Source organism: Onychomys torridus, chromosome 17, assembly GCF_903995425.1.
Source record: "Onychomys torridus chromosome 17, mOncTor1.1, whole genome shotgun sequence".
Classification (NCBI taxonomy): domain Eukaryota; kingdom Metazoa; phylum Chordata; class Mammalia; order Rodentia; family Cricetidae; genus Onychomys; species Onychomys torridus.
The window spans coordinates 124,443-143,091 of NC_050459.1; the positions used below are offsets into that span (position 1 = coordinate 124,443).

Here is an 18,649-nt window from a genome sequence, read left to right on the forward strand (position 1 = left end):
AGGAAATAGATTCCTCAGTCAAAGAAAACATTAAAGCTAACAAAGTCATAACACAAAATGTCCAGGAAATCTTGGAGACCATGAAAAGGCCAAACCTATGAACAATAGGGATAGAAGAAGGAGAAGAATACAAACTCAAAGGCACAGAAAATATATTCAACAAAATCATGAAAGAAAACTTTCCAAACATAAAGAAGGAAATGAAACATAAGGGAATGAAAACATAGGGGAATGGGATAGTTGAGCTGGAAACAGGGGATGGAGTGGGAGAGTAATGAAAGAGATACCATGATAGAGAGAGAGATCATGGGGATAGAGAGAAGCCCGGTGCTAAGAAAATTGCCAGGAATCCCCAACAATGACCCCAATTTGGACTACTAGAAATAGTGGAGAGAGTGCCTAAACTGAACTGGCTTACCCCAGTGTTCAGACTGGTGAATACCCTAACTGTCATCACAGAGCTTTTCTCCAATGACTGATGGAAGCAGATGCAGAGATCCACAGCCAAACACCAGGTAGATCTCCAGGAATCCAGTCAAAGAGAGAGAAGAGGGATTCTATGAGCAAGTGCATTAGGATCATGATGGAGAAATCTGCAGAAACAAGCAAACCAAACTAGTAGGAACTCATGAAAGTTGGACCAATGGCTGTGGAGCCTACATGAGACTGGACTAGGCCCTCTGTGTGGTGAGACAGTTGTGCAGCTTGATCTGCTTGGGGGGCCCCTGGCGGTAAGATCAGAATCCATCCTTGGTGCAGGAGCAGGGTTTTTGGAGCCCACTACCTCTGATGGGACACCTCATGCAGCCTTGAGGCAGGGGGAAGGGCTTGGACTTACCTCTAATGGATGCGCCTCCCCATAGAAGGCCTTGCCTTCTTGTGGGGGGAAAAAGAGGGGTGCTTTGGGAGGAGGAAGCTGGAAGAGGGGGATCTTTGATAGGTGTGTAAAATGAATGAAAAGTTTTTCTTAATAAAAAAACCAAAAGTCATAATAAATAAATTCCTAATGTTATAATAGTCTATTCAGTTAACAGAAACTGACTTAGAGATGTTTTTCTAATCAGTTATGTCTTTGCTAACTCTTTTCAACACTAGGCATCTAGAAAATCTAGACAAAGAACAACACTTTTAATGGATAATATATGTTTGATAAATAAAGTTTATAAATTCCTAAAGTATCCAGACTAGCAGAAACTGATTTGAAGGTGAACATATACCTCTTTGTCTTCTCTAACTTTGTTAATCTTTAGCTATTTAAATAAACTAAGTTAAATAAGAAAATGACATTTGGAAAAATACACTATGAATGATCACAGAAGAAATGTTTCTGGTCTTACTTTGGGCTGCATTTTTTATTAGGAAAATTTTTATTCATTTTTACACACCAACCACAGTTCCCCCTTCTTCCCCTCTCCGACCCATCTCACACTCCCTCCTCTGAGGTAAGTCCTCCCACAGGGAGTCAGCAGAGCCTGGTACAGTCAGTTGAGGCAGGTCCAAGCCCCTCCCCCTTCATGAAGGCTGTGCAAGCTGTCCCACCATATGTAGTGGGCTCCAAAATGTGATACACCATATAAAAAAACTGAAAGAAAAAACTGCATAAACATCTCATTAGATGCTGAAAAAGCCTTTGACAAAATCTAACACCTCTTCATGATAAGGTCTTGGAGAGATCAGCAATACAAGGGGCATACCTACACATAATTAAGGCAAGATACAGCAAGTCAACAGCCAACATCAAATTAAATGGAGAGAAACTCAAAGTGATTCCACTAAAATCAGGAACAAGACAAGGCTATCCACTCTCCCTATATCTATTAAATATAGTACTTGAAGTTCTAGCCAGAGCAATAAAACAAAAAAAAAGGAGATCAAGGGAATACAAATTGGAAAGTAAGAAGTCCAATTTTCACTATTTTTGGATGATATGATAGTATACATAAGTGACCCCAAAAATTCTACTAGGGAACTTCTGCAGCTGATAAACACTCTAATTAATGTAGCAAGATACAAGATTAACTCAAAAAATTTAGCTCTCCTATATACAAATGATAAATAGGCTGAGAAAGAAATCAGAGAATTATCCCCTATAATAGTCACAAATAATATAAAATACCTTGAGGTAACTCTAACTAAGCAAGTGAAAGACCTGTATCATAAGAACTTTAAGTCTTTGAAGAAAGAAACTCAAGGAGATATCAGAAAATGGAAAGATCTCTCACTCCCATGAATAGGTATGGTTAATATAGTAAAAATGACAGTCTTACCAAAAGCAATCTACAGATTCAGTGCAGTCTCCATCAAAATCCCAACACAATTCTTCACAGACCTAGAAAGAACAATACCCAACTTCACATGGTAAAACAAAAAACCCAAAATAGCTAAAACAAACCTGTACAATAAAGCAACCTCTGGAGGCATCATGATCCCTGACCTCAAGTTCTACTATAGAGCTATAGTAATAAAAACAGCTTTGTATTGGCATAAAAATAGATATGTGGACCAACAGAATAAAACTGAAGACTAGACATTAGTCCACATGCCTATGAACATCTGATTTTTTATAAAGAAGCCAAAACTGTACAATGTGGACTGAATTTGTGGTTTAAGGTTTTACTTTGATGCTAAAGGATCTTCAATTAAATCTTCAATTCAAAATTTTAAGGCTCTGATTGACAGGGATAAAGCTGTAAAATTCTAATCTTATACAAACTATGAACTTGGTATAAATTGTAAAAGATAATTAAGACATGCAAGTTAATGGTCAGTTGTAGTAGGACATAGGGTTGAGAAAATTGACTCAGACCAGTAGCCAAGGCATGCACATAATGTACTTCCTTAAGAGTCAACCTGGAGTCTGCCTGAGGGAGCAACAGGAGCTATCAGAGTTCCTGGTCACTGTCAGAGGTCTTGGTTGCTGCCAGAGCTCCTGATCATGTAGAGTCTGCCTGAGGACATAGCGGCAGTCCCTGTCTAAGTTCCTGATCGATATCAGAGTTCCTGATCGTGTCCAGCCAATTAGGAATGGCCATACAGACTGGGTACTGAAAGGAGGGTATATAAGGCCGTCCCTGTTATTGAATGAGGGTATTTGTTATTTGCCTTCAACAGACTCTTGGTGTCTGTGCTGTTGATGTCATACTTTCTCACCCCCTCCCCCAAGGGAGCCATTAGAATCTAAACAGCAGTCAGTTACTTTACAAATGATCAAATTTTTTACTGTGCTCCAAACTATGGTTTTGGTAATGCTGAGTATAAATAAATGTAATTCATTTAAAGAGGAGCAAGCCATAGCCTTCTGTACATGCTATCAAGGACAAGCATGAAGCAAGTAACTGAAAATAAGTAAAGTTTGTTTAAAATCAGGTATAGTTAATAAATTAGATGATGTTTCTCATACTACTCAGAGTAATCTGCTGAATATGGAATGTAGACTATTTAACAAAAAAAAAAGCTTCCCCTGATACACAAAAATACCAGCTTCTAGAATCAGCTTCTGAGACTATTCACAAATATGGTGGGAGAACATACTCCACCTTGATCTTTCCTCAGTTGTGCTAATGTGGACAACCGGGCTTATACCTGGCACACAATTCACCCACCACCAGGTCCCCACCAAAATGTGGACACTGTTGAGTTGAATGCTCTAATTTGCCTAGCCAAGGTAGGTCAGTTTTCCCACGTTCCTCCTTCACAGAAACATCTCTCAGACCTCATGAGTCTGGTGTTTGAAGGCAGATGCATCCCTGTGTGGCATCCAAAGTCTTAATAGTGTCTTGTATGACATCCAAAATGTGACAACCCTGCTCCCAGCCAAGAGTCATAGAGATCACCATGGAGGATTCCAGATGGAAGCTTAGGTATCACATAAGTCTATATTATTTTAACTGATACAGGGGCACTTTTGATTATATATACTTCCTGCTCAAATTTGTCTCTCTGATTTCTGATGGTGTTGCTAACAAGTTGTTGTTTTATAAGTTTAGCAGAAGCAAGCAGACCTACCCAGCTCCTCCCAACAAGGCACAGAAGCATGGTCAGTCCATATAATATGTGAAAATTATTATATCCTGTTTATTTTTAAGATAATAGATCATCTGCTAAAGAAGGCAGACTCACAAACAGAGTCATCTTGCTGACAGACTTCACACTGAAAAAGATACCCTTACAAACTAGGTTTAAATGAAAACCAAACTGAAGCTCTTTTTACTCGGCAAAAAAAAAATACTTTTTACTATTAATTTATTAAAGGAACTTGTTTTTCAATCATTCTTCCCATTAATCAGCCATATATGTCTTCTGGTAAATGATTGGATAAAAAAAGGATTAAAATTGATGTAAGTTTGAGAATCTTAGGGAGGAATATATTATGTACACACAAGTTGCAAAGGTCTGAGGAAGTGACTCAAGGTATGTGAAAATAAGACTTAAAGATTTCTAAGTTTCAGAGTTTTATGATAGTAGTATATGGAGTTCTGATAAGCTATTAATCTAGCCTTGGTAAAGCACTGGCTACTATTATCACAGTCACAGGCCAAAATTTTAATTTCCTTTCATTGTTTACTAAACATAGACTTAAAAGTGCTGATGACTGTGCTGAAAACATCCATGTCATGTGTGTGTGTGTGTGTGTGTGTGTGTGTGTGTGTGTGTGTGTGTGTGTAAAATTTGGCCAGAAGAAAAAGTATTTACATTTGTAACTGAGATCCATCCTTTGGGTCCCAAAGTCTTTACTAAAGCTATAGAGTACAAGTCTACCCCAGCTGTATACAAACACTGGTTTTGTTCTTTTATACAATGAGGATTTGAGCACAGATTACAGTGTTCATGCTAATATATCTAAAACTTTTATCTCAATGAGTAAACTTAAAAAAATTAATGTAAGATTCAGGCAGTCGTGACTTGGGTCCACCTATGACAAATCAAACAGACTCACAAAAAAAAAAGCTCCTGTCAGTTATCAGTTCCAGCTCTCCCCTCTACTGCCTATCCCTGAGAATGGACTCTCTCCTTCTCCTGGTCTTTGGACTCCCTCCACTTCCTGCTGTAGTGGGATACTGAACTACAGTCATTCCATCCTGTGAAAGCATTCCTAAGAGAACTTTAAGTGCTAAATAAATTAGACATGTATATTGGCATTTTTCGTTTCACATACTCCATAATACCACAACTAACAGAACTATAGGCTTGGAAGACTGTCTCTTGCTCACAGAGCAGTGCGTGGATTGCACATTCAAGAAGATACTTCTCAGTAGAAGACAATCTTAATCTAGAATGGATGTTCAAATGAACAAAGGTACAGACAATAGCAACAATAGAAAACAAAACAACAGGAAATATAAAAAAGCAAGGCCAAATAACTCCTCACAATATCATAACAAACAAACAAGTGAACTCAAAGATACTGAGAGAAATCAAGTGCCAGATGGGTAGTTCAAGAAGGAAAAGGATGAATGACCTAGAAGATAGAAATAAGCAAGTGAAACCAACTGGGCATTGAGACAAGATACAACACTGTAGAGGAGATAAAGGTTTAGGGATAAGTAAAACAGCAATTTATATATATCAAAGACTCAGTACTAAGAAAAACAAATCCTAAAGGGAAATTGAGATTCTTCCAGGGGATGGAGAACAGATAGAAATGTTGGAAATGGAAAACACAAAATCTCCAATAAAAACACAGGGGAAAGTGACCCCAGCATAACTGACTAAGCAAAAGACAGAATATCAGGCATGAAGGATGTGATTTGAGAATAATGTTTTAAAATATCAATAAGAAATTAATAAATAATAAACATGACCACAGTGTCTAAACTCTGAAATACTTTAAAGAGACCAATACAAGAACCTGTGGGATAAAAGATGCTAAGATATGTACTAAAGACATGGGGATTTAGCAGAAACTCTCCAGGTCTGTAGAAAGAAACAGACATTCCAACAGGAGTCATTTAGATTCTCAAATACATGTGAACAGGGTGGAGCCTCTCCTTGTCATATTAGAGTCAATGTATGAAAACAATATAAGCCTGTCTGTGGACTCACAGAATGGACAGACATAAAAGTTGTTTTCCCTCTTTGATCTCTATCTGACTCAAAAATAAACAAGAGGAAAGAAAAGGTCTGTAAGATGCATAATGAAGGAGGAAAGTTTGAAACCAAGTTTCACTTTTCTGTTTATACAGTTCATTATACTCAAAGTAATAACATGCACAGAAGAGCACACACTGTCATGTAGCCAGAAAACCCTTAGCACAGTCACACAAGTACTTACAGAAAGATTTCAAATATATCTGGTTTCATCTCAAAAAATATATGGCTTTTGTCGAATCTTACTGCGATGTAAATTGGGATAAATGCACCTAGGATTATGTCAGCCTTCATGTAGGTGCTGGGCTTCAGGTACTCAAAGCATCTTGGGTGAGTCATTTCCCCTAATGTAAACAAAGATTGCAGGAGTAGGAAGAGACAAAGCAAAGGAAGGGACATGTCAGGGTCTGCACCACACAGAGACAATGCCCTGTAACTAGGCTGAGTTGTGGAGGAGATGATTGGCTTAGGTCCTGGAACAGGCTCAAGACCTCAAAAATGTCAGGGAAGACTCTGTATGCTACAGCTGGTTCCTGATGTTGTATCAGGCTTTCAGGCTGCACATAGTCTATGGATCTCATGCCAGACAAGGGCACAGACAGAAGCAAAGTCCAGACAACTGAGGGTAAGTCAGAGTTCTGAGCTTCTCCTCTAACTGTAACTAGAGTGGCCCTGAATGTGCTGGCTTTTCTTGCTTCTATTCCCCTCTCATACATGTGCTCTGGGGATCTCACAGTCCTGGGGCTCTGCACCTGCATCCTCTATGCTGGTGGAAAACATGTTTGTTTCTTTCCTTCTTCTCCCACCTCTATGATTTCATAATGGTCCACAGTGACTTTGAAGAGCGCCATAGTCTGAGACAGAATTGTGGGTCATCAATCCAGATTGTTTGATTTAGATTGCTGTTTTGGAAGACACAGATAAAAATTATAAACACTGAGAAAAAGCCATAGTTGGCCTCCACAAAGCATGCATTTGTAATATTCCATACAGTGATTTCACGAGAAGGTGAAGTGGTGATGTTGGTTTCTAGTGTCTGCCATTTAGAAGTGCAGTGAACTTGTATCTATCCTAACTTCCTGGTCTGCTCTTTCCTCCTTGTAGAAATAATTATGAAGGTGGAGAAAGGAGTAAGGACATTCTAGAGAAGTACAGAAAATCATTTCCCACCTCAACCATTCAAAATATTAAAATTCCCAAACAGTAATCTGTGTTCTACTATTAGTGCACTATAGTACCTCCTTTCCACTCTACATTTTGTAAAAATTCACAATGAAATAGAATCATACTTGATTTCTAAACTTCTTCCTCTCTCCTGTAATACTATTCATCAGAAATACAGTTGATATACTGTTATATATTATGAATAATTATTATAGAGTATAAGACAAATCAAATTTTTATATATGTGTATTTGTTACATAGGTAGCAACAATTTATGAAAAAAAGAGGCCATGGATTTTCAAAGGAGCAATGGGGAGTAAACTGGAGACTTTGGAGCACATAAATTGAAGGAGAAATAATATAATTATATTCAATAAATAAATAAATAAATGGATGGAAGTCTCTTATATATAACCTTACAAAATTTTGATTATTGGAATCCTTAAAATATACATGAAGTACTTTTCAATTCAACAATGCATATTTATTATTATTTTTTTTTATTAGCTGTTCTGCACACAGCTTGAAGTATTTCTTTAAATTATTCCTCTTTTGTCACTGAAATGTGTTCTTTGACAAGTAATTCCACAACACCCTGATATTCAGCCTCTCATAGTCACCATTCAAACTTATGTCAGGAAATTGACTGTTTAGGATCCAGTTTTGACTGAAGTCAGACATTGTTTGATTTTTTTGTATCTAGCTCATGTCCCTGAATATAATCTCTGCATTTGTCTATATGTTCAAAATAATAGGATTTCCTTTCTTGAAGGTTGAATAGTACTTATGTGTATGAAGGAATAGATATGTATATACATATACATATAGACATGATGCATGTAATAACAGTTACTGATGATAAAATTCCTGTAATCAGAGAGCTCATAGAGGGCTGTATGGGAAATTTTGGAGGGAGGAAAGGGATATGAGAGCAGACATGATTACATTACAGTCTCAAAACCAAAAGAAAAATGTTTTCTCTGCATTAAAAAAATCGAATAATACAGTATCTTGCATTCATGTGTTGAAGGACAGTCAAGTCATTTCTAATTGTGTGCACTCTAAATTATGCTTCAGTAAACATGAGTGGAGATGTGTCCTTGACCAGCACATGTCATGTGTTGTTTTCATATGTATGATGGTGGAATCACTCACTTAGTGTATACAGTGAATACTCTATTTTTAACTGACTGAGGAATTTTTGTGTTATTTTCCCTGATGGCTATAATATTAAATTCTGTCTTAGTTAGGGTTTCTATTACTCTTATAAAGGAAAACATTAATTTTTTGTGGCTCTCTTACAGTTCACAGGTTTACTTCATTATCATCATGATGGGAAGCAAGGCAACATGCAGGCAGATATGGTGCTAGAGCAAGAGTAGAGAGTCCCTACATCTTGACTTGGAAGCAACATGAAGCAGTCTGATTCACTGAGTGGGAACTTGAGCATATATGAGAACTCAAAGCCTGCCTCCACAGTGACACACTTCCTCCAATAAGGCCACACCAATACTAACAAAACCATAGCACCTAATAGTGTCCCTCTGTGGGGGGGGGGGCATCCCTCACCCCCACATTTCTCCCAGAGTAGGAGCAGCAGGAAATATTAGTTAGAAAGATAGAGGGGAGAGAAGAAGAGAAAAATGCAGGATAGTCTCAAGAGGGCTTGGATCCTAATCCATCAGGCCTCAATTATCTCTGCCCTACAGTATTTAAAGGAATGCCAAGGGGTGGAGCAAAAGGCCTTCCCCCAGCACAGACAAATGCAGACCATCTCAGACACCTGCACTCAGGCCCATGGTTCAATCATCCTCTCAATGCAGACGTGCTGGATAAAGCCACTAGGAAACCTAAAAATGGGCGCCAACAGGTCCCCCTTTCTTAATATATCAAAAAACAACCCCCAGTTAAGAGTTCACAGCAATCTCCATAGCTGTTACACTTCCCAGTATTGGAGTAGAGGATGATAAAGATGGCATTTCTTTTTTGAAATGGGTCTAAGGTAACTAAAGCAGTCTAAGCTGCATCAAGACCTTTAAATAAAAATTTAAAAAAAAAAAAACTGATGCAACTGCATCAGACTTAAAAACTTCCCTTAGCTTCATCATTGACATTAACAGATTAACATTATTCTAACATAAATATTGCTATACATAGTTACAATAGTCTCAATCTTACATCTTAAAGCAAACTCTTAAAAGAACCATTTGAATTTCTTGCTAACAAAACATAGGATAAACTTCTGGTGTATTCACATCAAACTTAAATACTTCCTGAACTTCACAAAAACATTGTATATTAATATCAATAGGTTAACATAAACATTACTATACACCATTATAATTCCTACAAACATACATTCAAAGGCAATAGTCTCAATATAACCATTAATACTTTTTTAAACCTACATACAAAAACTTTTTTTTTTTTAAGTTTTTCAAGACAGGGTTTCTCTGTGTAGCTTTGCACCTTTCCTGGAACTCACTCTGTAGACCAGGCTGGCCTTGAACTCACAAAGATCCACCTGCCTCTGCTGGGATTAAAGGCGTGGGCCACCACCACCTGGCCAAAAACAATTTCTTAATACAACTATACAAAACATAACATTAATTCACTCAACTAACAATAAAATATTTTAATTAAATAGTCTGAGGACTGTTAACACTCCCTCTTTTCTTTATAATTTTTTAGAAAAAAGAAAAAAATCCAAACTTCTCTATTTAAATAGCTACATTTTTAAGCAGTTCCATTTTTACATAAACAGTTCCATAAAACAGTTCCATTTTTAACACAAAACAATTCATGAATCACCAGTTAGTAAAGCATCTATGCATACACAAAACTGCATCTTAAGCTTAAGTTAAAAAAATTTCTCCATTTTCACAGTTCCATTTTTTACACAAATAATTCCATAAAACTGTTCTTAAGTCACCACCATGGATACAGTCTTTATGCATAAATAAATTCAAACTGCCCATTGTAATGAAATCATTACTGTCCGACTCATTTCTTAAGTCAAAAAATTCAAATAATAAATTATGATACCAGCCTTCCAAATATGAAGAAACCATAACCAAAACCTTTTGTAGTTTTATCTCATTTTTTTGTAAGTTCAAAAAGTTCAAATAAATTCTGGTGCTAGAATTCCACTTCCAAATATGAAAAAACATTTTACAGTCAAAAACATATTACAGTTAACAATTTTCGTTTGTGGGGCGGTGGTGGCGCACGCCTTTAATCCCAGCACTCGGGAGGCAGAGCCAGACGGATCTTTGTGAGTTTGAGGCCAACCTGGTCTCCAAAGCGAGTTCCAGAAAAGGCGCAAAGCTACATAGAGAAACCCTGTCTTGAAAAGAAAAAAAAAAAATTAGTTCAAACAAGCATCTCTGCAACACTTGCTCTCAGGCCAGAGACATTTTTAGTTACAATACCATTTTATGGCAGTTTATCCTTCAGAGTGAAAGCTATGAGTTCCATAAGAGCTGGTTGGTGCAAAGTCCTCTCAAAAGAGACTTTCTTTTAGCTGTCAAGTAGAAACTGCAACGTTTTTGCTGCTAGTTCAGGTTTTTCCATACTTTGTTGATGTTCTGCAGGTCTCAGTTGTGGATACCTGGCCATGGCCATTGTGCTGGCTCTGGCATCTGCCATTCTTAGCAGCTTCTGAAGTTTCTTAAACCATTCAGATTGACAACTAACAGTCTGTTATGGATGCTGTTTTCTGTGTCCCGGGTTCCTTCACCATACACATTAAGCATAGGCTCACATTCAACATTAACACTTTTTAAACAAACTCACAATCAACATATAGTTATTTATGTTCTTGCAAGCTTATGTTCTTAAGGAAACTCTACAGGACTACCTTAGTAAAGCTTATGTTCTTAAATAAATTCTATAGGATTACCATACAAGTTTATATTCTCACTATATGTCTTAAAGGAATTCTGTAGATATATTTTACAAACTTATATTCATAAGAACTAGTAAGCAAACTCTCTATAGGGCTACCATTAGCAAATATCTAACTTAGCAAACACCTAAAAGATTTCTTAACATTTACATTATCTTCCAACAAGACAGAGAGTAATTTTTCAAACTCAGAAAAACAATGAGAGGAAATACCTTCTAAGGGGCATATCATGTATCTAAGTGACTTAGCTCTTTGAACAACATAATGACATTGTTAAGGCTGTAATCCTTGGTGTAAAGTTATTTTTCCTAGTCATCTTTCTCACCAGGCTCTCTCAGCTCTTCCTGAACTGGCAGAGAATATGCTCAGCAGTAAACAGTTTCTAACTAGAGGCTGTCCCTTTACACAAATTCATAACAGCTCCCTGTGCCATAATTCAGACAAATGTTTCTGTTATAGCAGAACTTTTGGTTTGCTTTACCAAAAGCTTGGCTTCGGGATGAAGGTGAAATTGCCATATTGAACTGCTGAAAAGCTCTTAATGAAAAATGTCCTGTGCAGCCATTAGGCAATATAAGGCATTTTCTCAGAGGAGCCTGTATGTCAGACAGATCTGCTACTGGTCAAAGGCAGAACAGCTTCGAGCTTTTCATAGGAGCTGACATTCAACAAACTTCTAGACCATTTTCCTCCCTCTTAATTTTTTAAAAGTTGTATTTTAGGTTTACTATGAGCATCTTTTAATGTTATCAATGCTTCTCTGTAATCTTAAACAAAACTCAAACTCATAAGTTTTTTTGTTTTGTTTTTTTTATTATTATCTCTTGTGAGGCAAGCTATTTGTTTGCTTTCAACTTTTTGGGAAGTAACCCCAAGCTTTCTAGCAATGCTAAGAAAAGAACCTTCATTTTGAGTTGGGAAAAAAAAGTGTTTCTGGGCAGCGTCGCCATCTTTAATGGAAAAAGTACCTTTCTCACAATGCATTTCTCTTATATCAGCCTGCTGTTATGAGCTGTTTCAGACTCCATTTCCCATACATCTTTTTGGGTCCAGATTTACCAGGCTTGTTTTCATGCTTTTAGCCTAGGAGGTTTGAGTCAAGTTTCTTGTTTTGTTTTGTTTTGCTTCTTCCGCTCTTTCACCACGGAAGATGAAGAGATTTCTGTTCTCCCTGAGCTGCCCTAGCAGCTTATACTGGCCCCAGATCACATTCACGCCTGCCTGTTAGCATGCACAGAGGGGAGGATCTCTAACACCAAAGTTCTCTCAGGGCTTGTTCACTTGCCTCAGCCAGTTAGTGAAAAGGAACAAAAGCACTTAAAGCAGAGCTTCCCTTCAGCTCCTTCAGAGAGGATCTTTATCTAGTCCTGCTTGTTCCTTCCTCCCAGAAGCAGAGCTTCAGATGCCTCGGGCTGTGGCTCTGTTCCTCTGGTAGCTGCCTCTGGAGCTTTTCTCTGTTTCTGTTTTCGGGGTCTGTGTGGATTGTATTCATAAATCAAGCTTCTGCTTTTTTATCAAGGGAGGTTTTTGTAATCCCTAAACTCACATTAGGACAGGTGTACTTCCCTAATCAGACCTTTCATCTGGATTAGTCCCCCAGTGGTCCACGTTCATCTGTGCACTCTCAGACAGTGGCTTATTCCTGGAGGCAACAACCCCTCGGGGTTTCACTCCCTCATCTTACCAGGAGTTAGTGGGGGAAACCAAAAGTGCCTGAAACAAAGTTTTTCTCAGAAAGGTCCTTTCTCTGACAGAAAAGAGATTTACTCCTGGATAGTTCTTCATTCTGTCCTGGCTTACCTCTTCCCCCCAGATGGAGTTTCTGATGATGATGATGATGATGATGATGATGATGATGATGACAGGGCTCAGCTTTATTGCTGTCTCCAAGCCAGGAGCTTCCTCAAGCTGCCCTGTACTTTCTCAAGAATCTTTTGTTAGTTTCTAATTGGGTAGGGATTTTTGACTGCTTTACTGGCTAGTTGAGACAGAACATTAGCAGAGAGGATTTGCTCTATTCTAAGGGGTTTGTTGTTTTTTCTTAGAATGAACCACAGGTGAATTCCTGCACTAATATCTCCAAGTGATTCTTATTTTTTTGTTCTTACAGAAATAGAAACAGAAAATTCTGAAAGCTTTTTACTTTTTGGAGAGAGATTAAGTTTTTTAAGAAAGCTTTTAGCTTGAGAGAAAGACCACCAACTTTTTTACCAGAAAGTTTTGTTTGAGAGAGACCAATTTTCCCAAGATTTCTAAACTTTGGTTTATTTCAACCACATTTTTTTTTTTGAGACAGGGTTTCTCTGTGTAGCTTTGTGCCTTTCCTGGAACTCACTCTGTTGCCCAGGCTGGCCTCAAACTCACAGAGATCCACCTGCCTCTGCCTCCCAAGAGCTGGGACTAAAGGCGTGTGCCACCACCACCCGGCTTCAACCACATTTTTACCTCAGGGAGAATTGCTTTCTTTTGCCACTTGAGACTAACACCTACCTACAGGAATCTTTTTCTGCCCTACAAACTCAAGAAATAAATTTTTTCTGCCTTTTAAGCTCAAAAAAGAGCTTTTTTCTTCCCAGTTTGTGTTCATAGCCCTATAATTAGAAAAATTAAAAACTTAGTTTCTCTGTCTTATAGCTTAATATATGCTGTTTTCCTTATGCTAGTTTTCTAAATTTTTTCTACACTGAGTTTCTTCCTGCACTATATTGCTACACTCTACCTTCCTTATTTTGTATAAATAGAAGTTAAGAGAGAGACACAGAGAGAGAAATCTTGATAGAGAAGATTCTATGCTTCAGCCTTAGACATGCTTGCAGTCCATTTTTTTTTTCTCTTGAGGAAAAAACAGCATGCCCCATTTAACTTTTTTCACTACAAAACCAGATCAGACCTTCTTTAACTCACAGAGCCTAACTCTTTCTTTCACCAAGCACTCTGGATATTATTTCTTCTATTTGTCTTAATCCCTATTCAATGTGCCATCTATGGGGGTCCATCTCTCACCCCCACATTTCTCCCAGAGTACGCTTGAGTAGGAGTAGCAGGAAATATTAGTTAGAAGGGTAGAGGGGAGAAAAACAGAGAGATATACAGGATAGCTTCACGAGGGCCTGGATCTTAATCCATTGGGCCTGGACTGTCTCTGACCTAGAGTATTTAAAGGAATGCCAAGGGGTGGAGCACAAGACCTCGCACCAGCACAGCCCAGTGCAGACCATCTCAGACACCTGCACTCAGGCCCGTGGTCCAGTCATCCTCTCAATGCAGACCTGCTGGGTAAAGCCACTAGGAAACCTAAAAATGAGCTCCAACAAACCGCCCCCCCCCCTTCTTTGGGAGATGTTTTCCTTTAAACCATCACATTCTGCTCCCTGGACTCCAAAACTTGTAACAATATAATGCAAAAGTTCTTTCAGTCCAATTTCAAAAGTCTTCATATTCTATAACACTACCAAACCCATTTAAAAGTCTGAAGTCAGTCTCTTCTGAGATTCATTTAATATCTTAACTCTAATTACCTGTAAAAATCAAAATACAAAATCAGATAATATAGTTCCATCATGTAATGATGGCACAGGATATATTTTAACATTCCAAAATGTAGAGAAGGGAGCACAGTGAAGAAATATTGGACCATAGCAAGACCAAAAAACCAGCTGAGTAAACTCCAAACTCTGCATCTCCATATCTGATGTCAAAAAGCTCTTCAGATCACCAACTGTGTTCAACTTTGTTGATTGCTACACACTTCTTTCTCTTGGGCCATTTGCACTCCGTGTTATCAGCTCCCCTAGGCAGATATTGCAGGGCTCTGGCATCCTCAACATTTTGGAGTCACCAAGGCAATTCAGGCTTCAACTTCAAAGCTTCACACAATGACCTCTCTAGGCCTCCAGTCAGGGACAACACTGACACATGTCTGGACTCAGTGGCTTTCCTTAGTCACATGGACAATTTCTATTGCTCCTTTCTTCTATCCTTAACTACAGAACCATATGGATGGAGCTGCCAACTTCTGCTGCTTCCTGAGACTGGAACATGCACCCCATCATTTAAATACATCTACACCAACTTTCTGTTTTCAATGAGTACCTTCACACCTAAAATTGGGTGTACTGAAACTTGCTCTTTAGACCAGGCTGGCCTCAAACTGAGAGTTTTGCTAGCCTCTTCCTTCCAGGTGCTAGGGTTAAAGGCATGTACCATCACACCTGGATCTAAACTTTTCTTGAATTCCTTTTCACAAGTTGGAAAATTAGCTGGTTGTGATCTTGCCCTGAGGACACCACACCATTTATATCATTTCTAAATCTGTTTATCTCTTCGCTCAGCTTGCTCCTTTTTATTATAAATCTTCATTAGAGTTACCACTAATAACCACAGGACAGAGTCTATACTAGGCTGTTTTTAGATTTTCTCAGCCAGTGGAATTAATCCAAATTATTTCAAAACTCTTCACTTTAGCCTCAGGAAGACTCTTCTGACAAGGGCAAAAATGAAGCACATTCTTTGCCAAACTATCAAAAGAATAATCTCTAGACCACATATTAATATTCTTTTACTCTGTAACCTCTTTGACAAGGCCCCAGAGGTTCATTAAATCATACTAAGCACCACTGTGTTCCACACTCCTATTAGTATAGCCCATTAAGAAGAACTTAAAGTTTTCAACTGCTTTTCTTTTCTTTTTCTTTCCTTTTTTTCTTTTTCTTTTTCTTTCCTTTTTTTTTTTTTTTTTTTTTTTTTTTGGTTTTTCAAGACAGGATTTTTCTGTGTAGCTTTGTGCCTTTCCTGGATCTCACTTTGTAGACTAGTCTGGCCTCAAACTCACAGAGATCCACCTGCCTCTGCCTCCTGAGTGCTGGGATTAAAGGCATGCACCACCACAACCTGGCTCAACTGCTTTTCTAATCCACTTCCAAAGTCCATATTCCATCAAACAAAATCATGGTCAGGTCTATCACAGCATTACCTCAGTCCCTGGTACCAACTTCTGTCTTAGTTATAGTTTCTATTTCTGTGAAGTGCTGTGGATGATTTATTGACAAATAAAATGCTGATTGGCCAGTAGCCACATAGGAAGTATAGGTGGGAGAAAGAGAGAGGAGATGTCTGAGTAGTGGAAGGCTGAGGCAGCCAGATGCTGCCATGAGAAGATGTTAAGATACCGGTAAGCCACAAACCACGAGGCAACATATTGATTAATAGAAATGGGTTAATTTAAGATAGAAAAACTAGATAAGAAGCCTGCCATGGCCATACAGTTTGTAAGCAATATAAGTCTCTGTGTGTTTACTTGGTTGGGTCTGAGTGGCTTCGGGACTGGCGGGCGAGAGAGATTTGTTCAGACCATGGGCCAGGCAGGACTGGAGAAAACTCTAGCTTCAGCAAAGAGACACCATGACCACAGCAAGTATTGTAAAGGAAAACATTTAATTGTGGTGCCTCACTTACAATTCTGAGGTTTAGTCCATTATCATAATGGTGAAAAGTAGGGAGCTTGGAGGCAGACATGGTGCTAGAGCAAGAGCTGAGTGTCCCTACATCTTGACTCACAGACAACAGGAAGTGCTCTGAGACACTGGGTAGTATCTTGAGAATATAATACCTCAAAGCCTGTCTCTACAGTGACACACTTCCTCCAATAAGGCCACATCTACTACAACAAAGCCATGGCCCCTAATAGTGCCAATCCCTTTGGGGGCCATTTTCTTTCAATCCACCACAACCTCTAAATTTTTTCATGTTCCACTTTCTTGTAATGTCACCTTACATACTTTCATATAGTAGTGATGTCTATTATTCATGGTAAAGTGTGTTTAGTAGATAAAGAAAAAGGATGGATCTTGTTTTCTAATCTGTTAATCTGTGTCCTTTTATTAAGGAAGTGAGACCATTGTAGCTGAGAGTTTTCAATGAACAACAGTTAATGATTCCTGTTATTTCATTGCTGTGCTGTGGGTTTTTCTACCACTTTTGATTTGCCTCTCTGGTAATATTTATTCTCTTTTTTCTCCTCTAGGTGTGGTTAACCTCTTCAATTTGAAGTTTTCCTTCTATTGCCCTCTGTAGAGCTGGATAGATACTGTTTAAATTTGTTTTGATTATGGAATACTTTTCTTTCTACTTCTTTTCTGATTGAAAGTTCTCCTGGATATAGGATTCTGTGTCTTGTAATGTTTGTATTACATCTGTCTAGGTCCTTCTGGACTTTAGAGTCCCCTTGAGAGGTCAGGTGTTATTCTAATGAGCCTAATTTTATATATTACTGGTCTTTTGCCTTATATCTTTTAATATTCCTCCCTTGTTCTGCACATTTATTGTCTGATTATTAGTGTTGAAGGCATTTGCTTTTCTGCTTCAGTATATTTGGTTTTCTGTATGCCATTTGTACTTTAAAAGGCCCTCCTTCTTTTAGGATGATGACAGTTTCTTCTATTATTTTGTTGAAAACATTTTCTGGGACATTGACCTGGCTCTTGTCTTCTTCCTCTGTTTCTATTATTCATAGATTCTTTTTTTTAATTTTTTTCTTTATTATTATGTGTTTTAAATTTTATACATCAGCCATGGGTTCCCCTGTCCTCCCCACTCCTGCACCCACCCCCACCCTCTGCCCAGCCCCTCCCTTCCATTCCCATGTCCTCCAGGATCAAGGCACCCCTGGGGATTCATTTAAACCTGGTGGATTCAGTACAGGCAGGTGCTGTCCCCTCTTTCCGGACTGAGCAAAGTGTCCCTGTGTAAGCCCAAGGTTTCAAACAGCCAGCTCATGCACTAAGGACAGATACTGGTCCCACAGAATGGGTGCCTCCCAAACAGATCAAGCTATTCAATTGTCTCAGTTATCCAGAGGGCCTGATCAAGCTGGGGACTCCACAGCCTTTGGTTCATAATTCATGTGCTTCAATTTGTTTGGCTATTTGTCCCTGTGCTTTTTGCAATCTTGGATTCAACAATTCATGCTCTTGCAGACCCTCCTCCTTCTCGATAGTTGGACACCTGGAGCTCCACCTGGGGCCTGGCTGAGGATCTCTGCATCCACTTCCATCAGTTATTGGATGAGAGTTCCAAGACAACTGCTAGGGTGTTTAGTCATCTGATCACCAGACTAGGTCAAATCAGGCTTTCTCTCAACCATTGCCAGCAGACTACAGAGGATGTATCATTGTGGATATCTGGGAACCTCTCGAGCACTCTGCCTATTCCTGTTCTCATGTGGTCTTCATTTATCATGGTCTGTTATTCCTCGTTCTCCCTTTCTGTTCTTGATCCAGCTGGGATCTCCTGCTCCCCTAAGCTTTCTTTCCCTCAAACCTTGTCCTTCATTTCTCCCACTCTCCTCCAGGTTGTTCATGTAGATCTCATACATTTCTCTGTCATTGGGTGATCCTTGGGTCTTTCCTAGGGTCCCATTTTCTAGGTAGCCTCCCTGGAGTTGTGTAGCAGTCTAGTCATCTTTGTTTTACATCTAGTATGAGTACATATGAG

The 18,649-nt window shown here is 38.6% G+C and overlaps 1 protein-coding gene across 1 annotated transcript in view; it reads right to left on the reverse strand.

Moving 5' to 3' along the window:
- The window catches only part of LOC118569131 (vomeronasal type-2 receptor 116-like), a 40,982-nt gene extending 34,496 nt beyond the window's left edge, over nt 1–6,486 (reverse strand). The window contains exons 1-3 of the mRNA XM_036166859.1: nt 6,334–6,486; nt 2,117–2,132; nt 1,646–1,649 (exon numbers count right to left, since the gene is read on the reverse strand). Of these exons, the coding sequence (XP_036022752.1) occupies nt 1,646–1,649; nt 2,117–2,132; nt 6,334–6,486 (173 nt within the window). The remainder of the gene's footprint in view (nt 1–1,645; nt 1,650–2,116; nt 2,133–6,333) is intronic.
- Nucleotides 6,487–18,649: the final 12,163 nt, after the last annotated feature.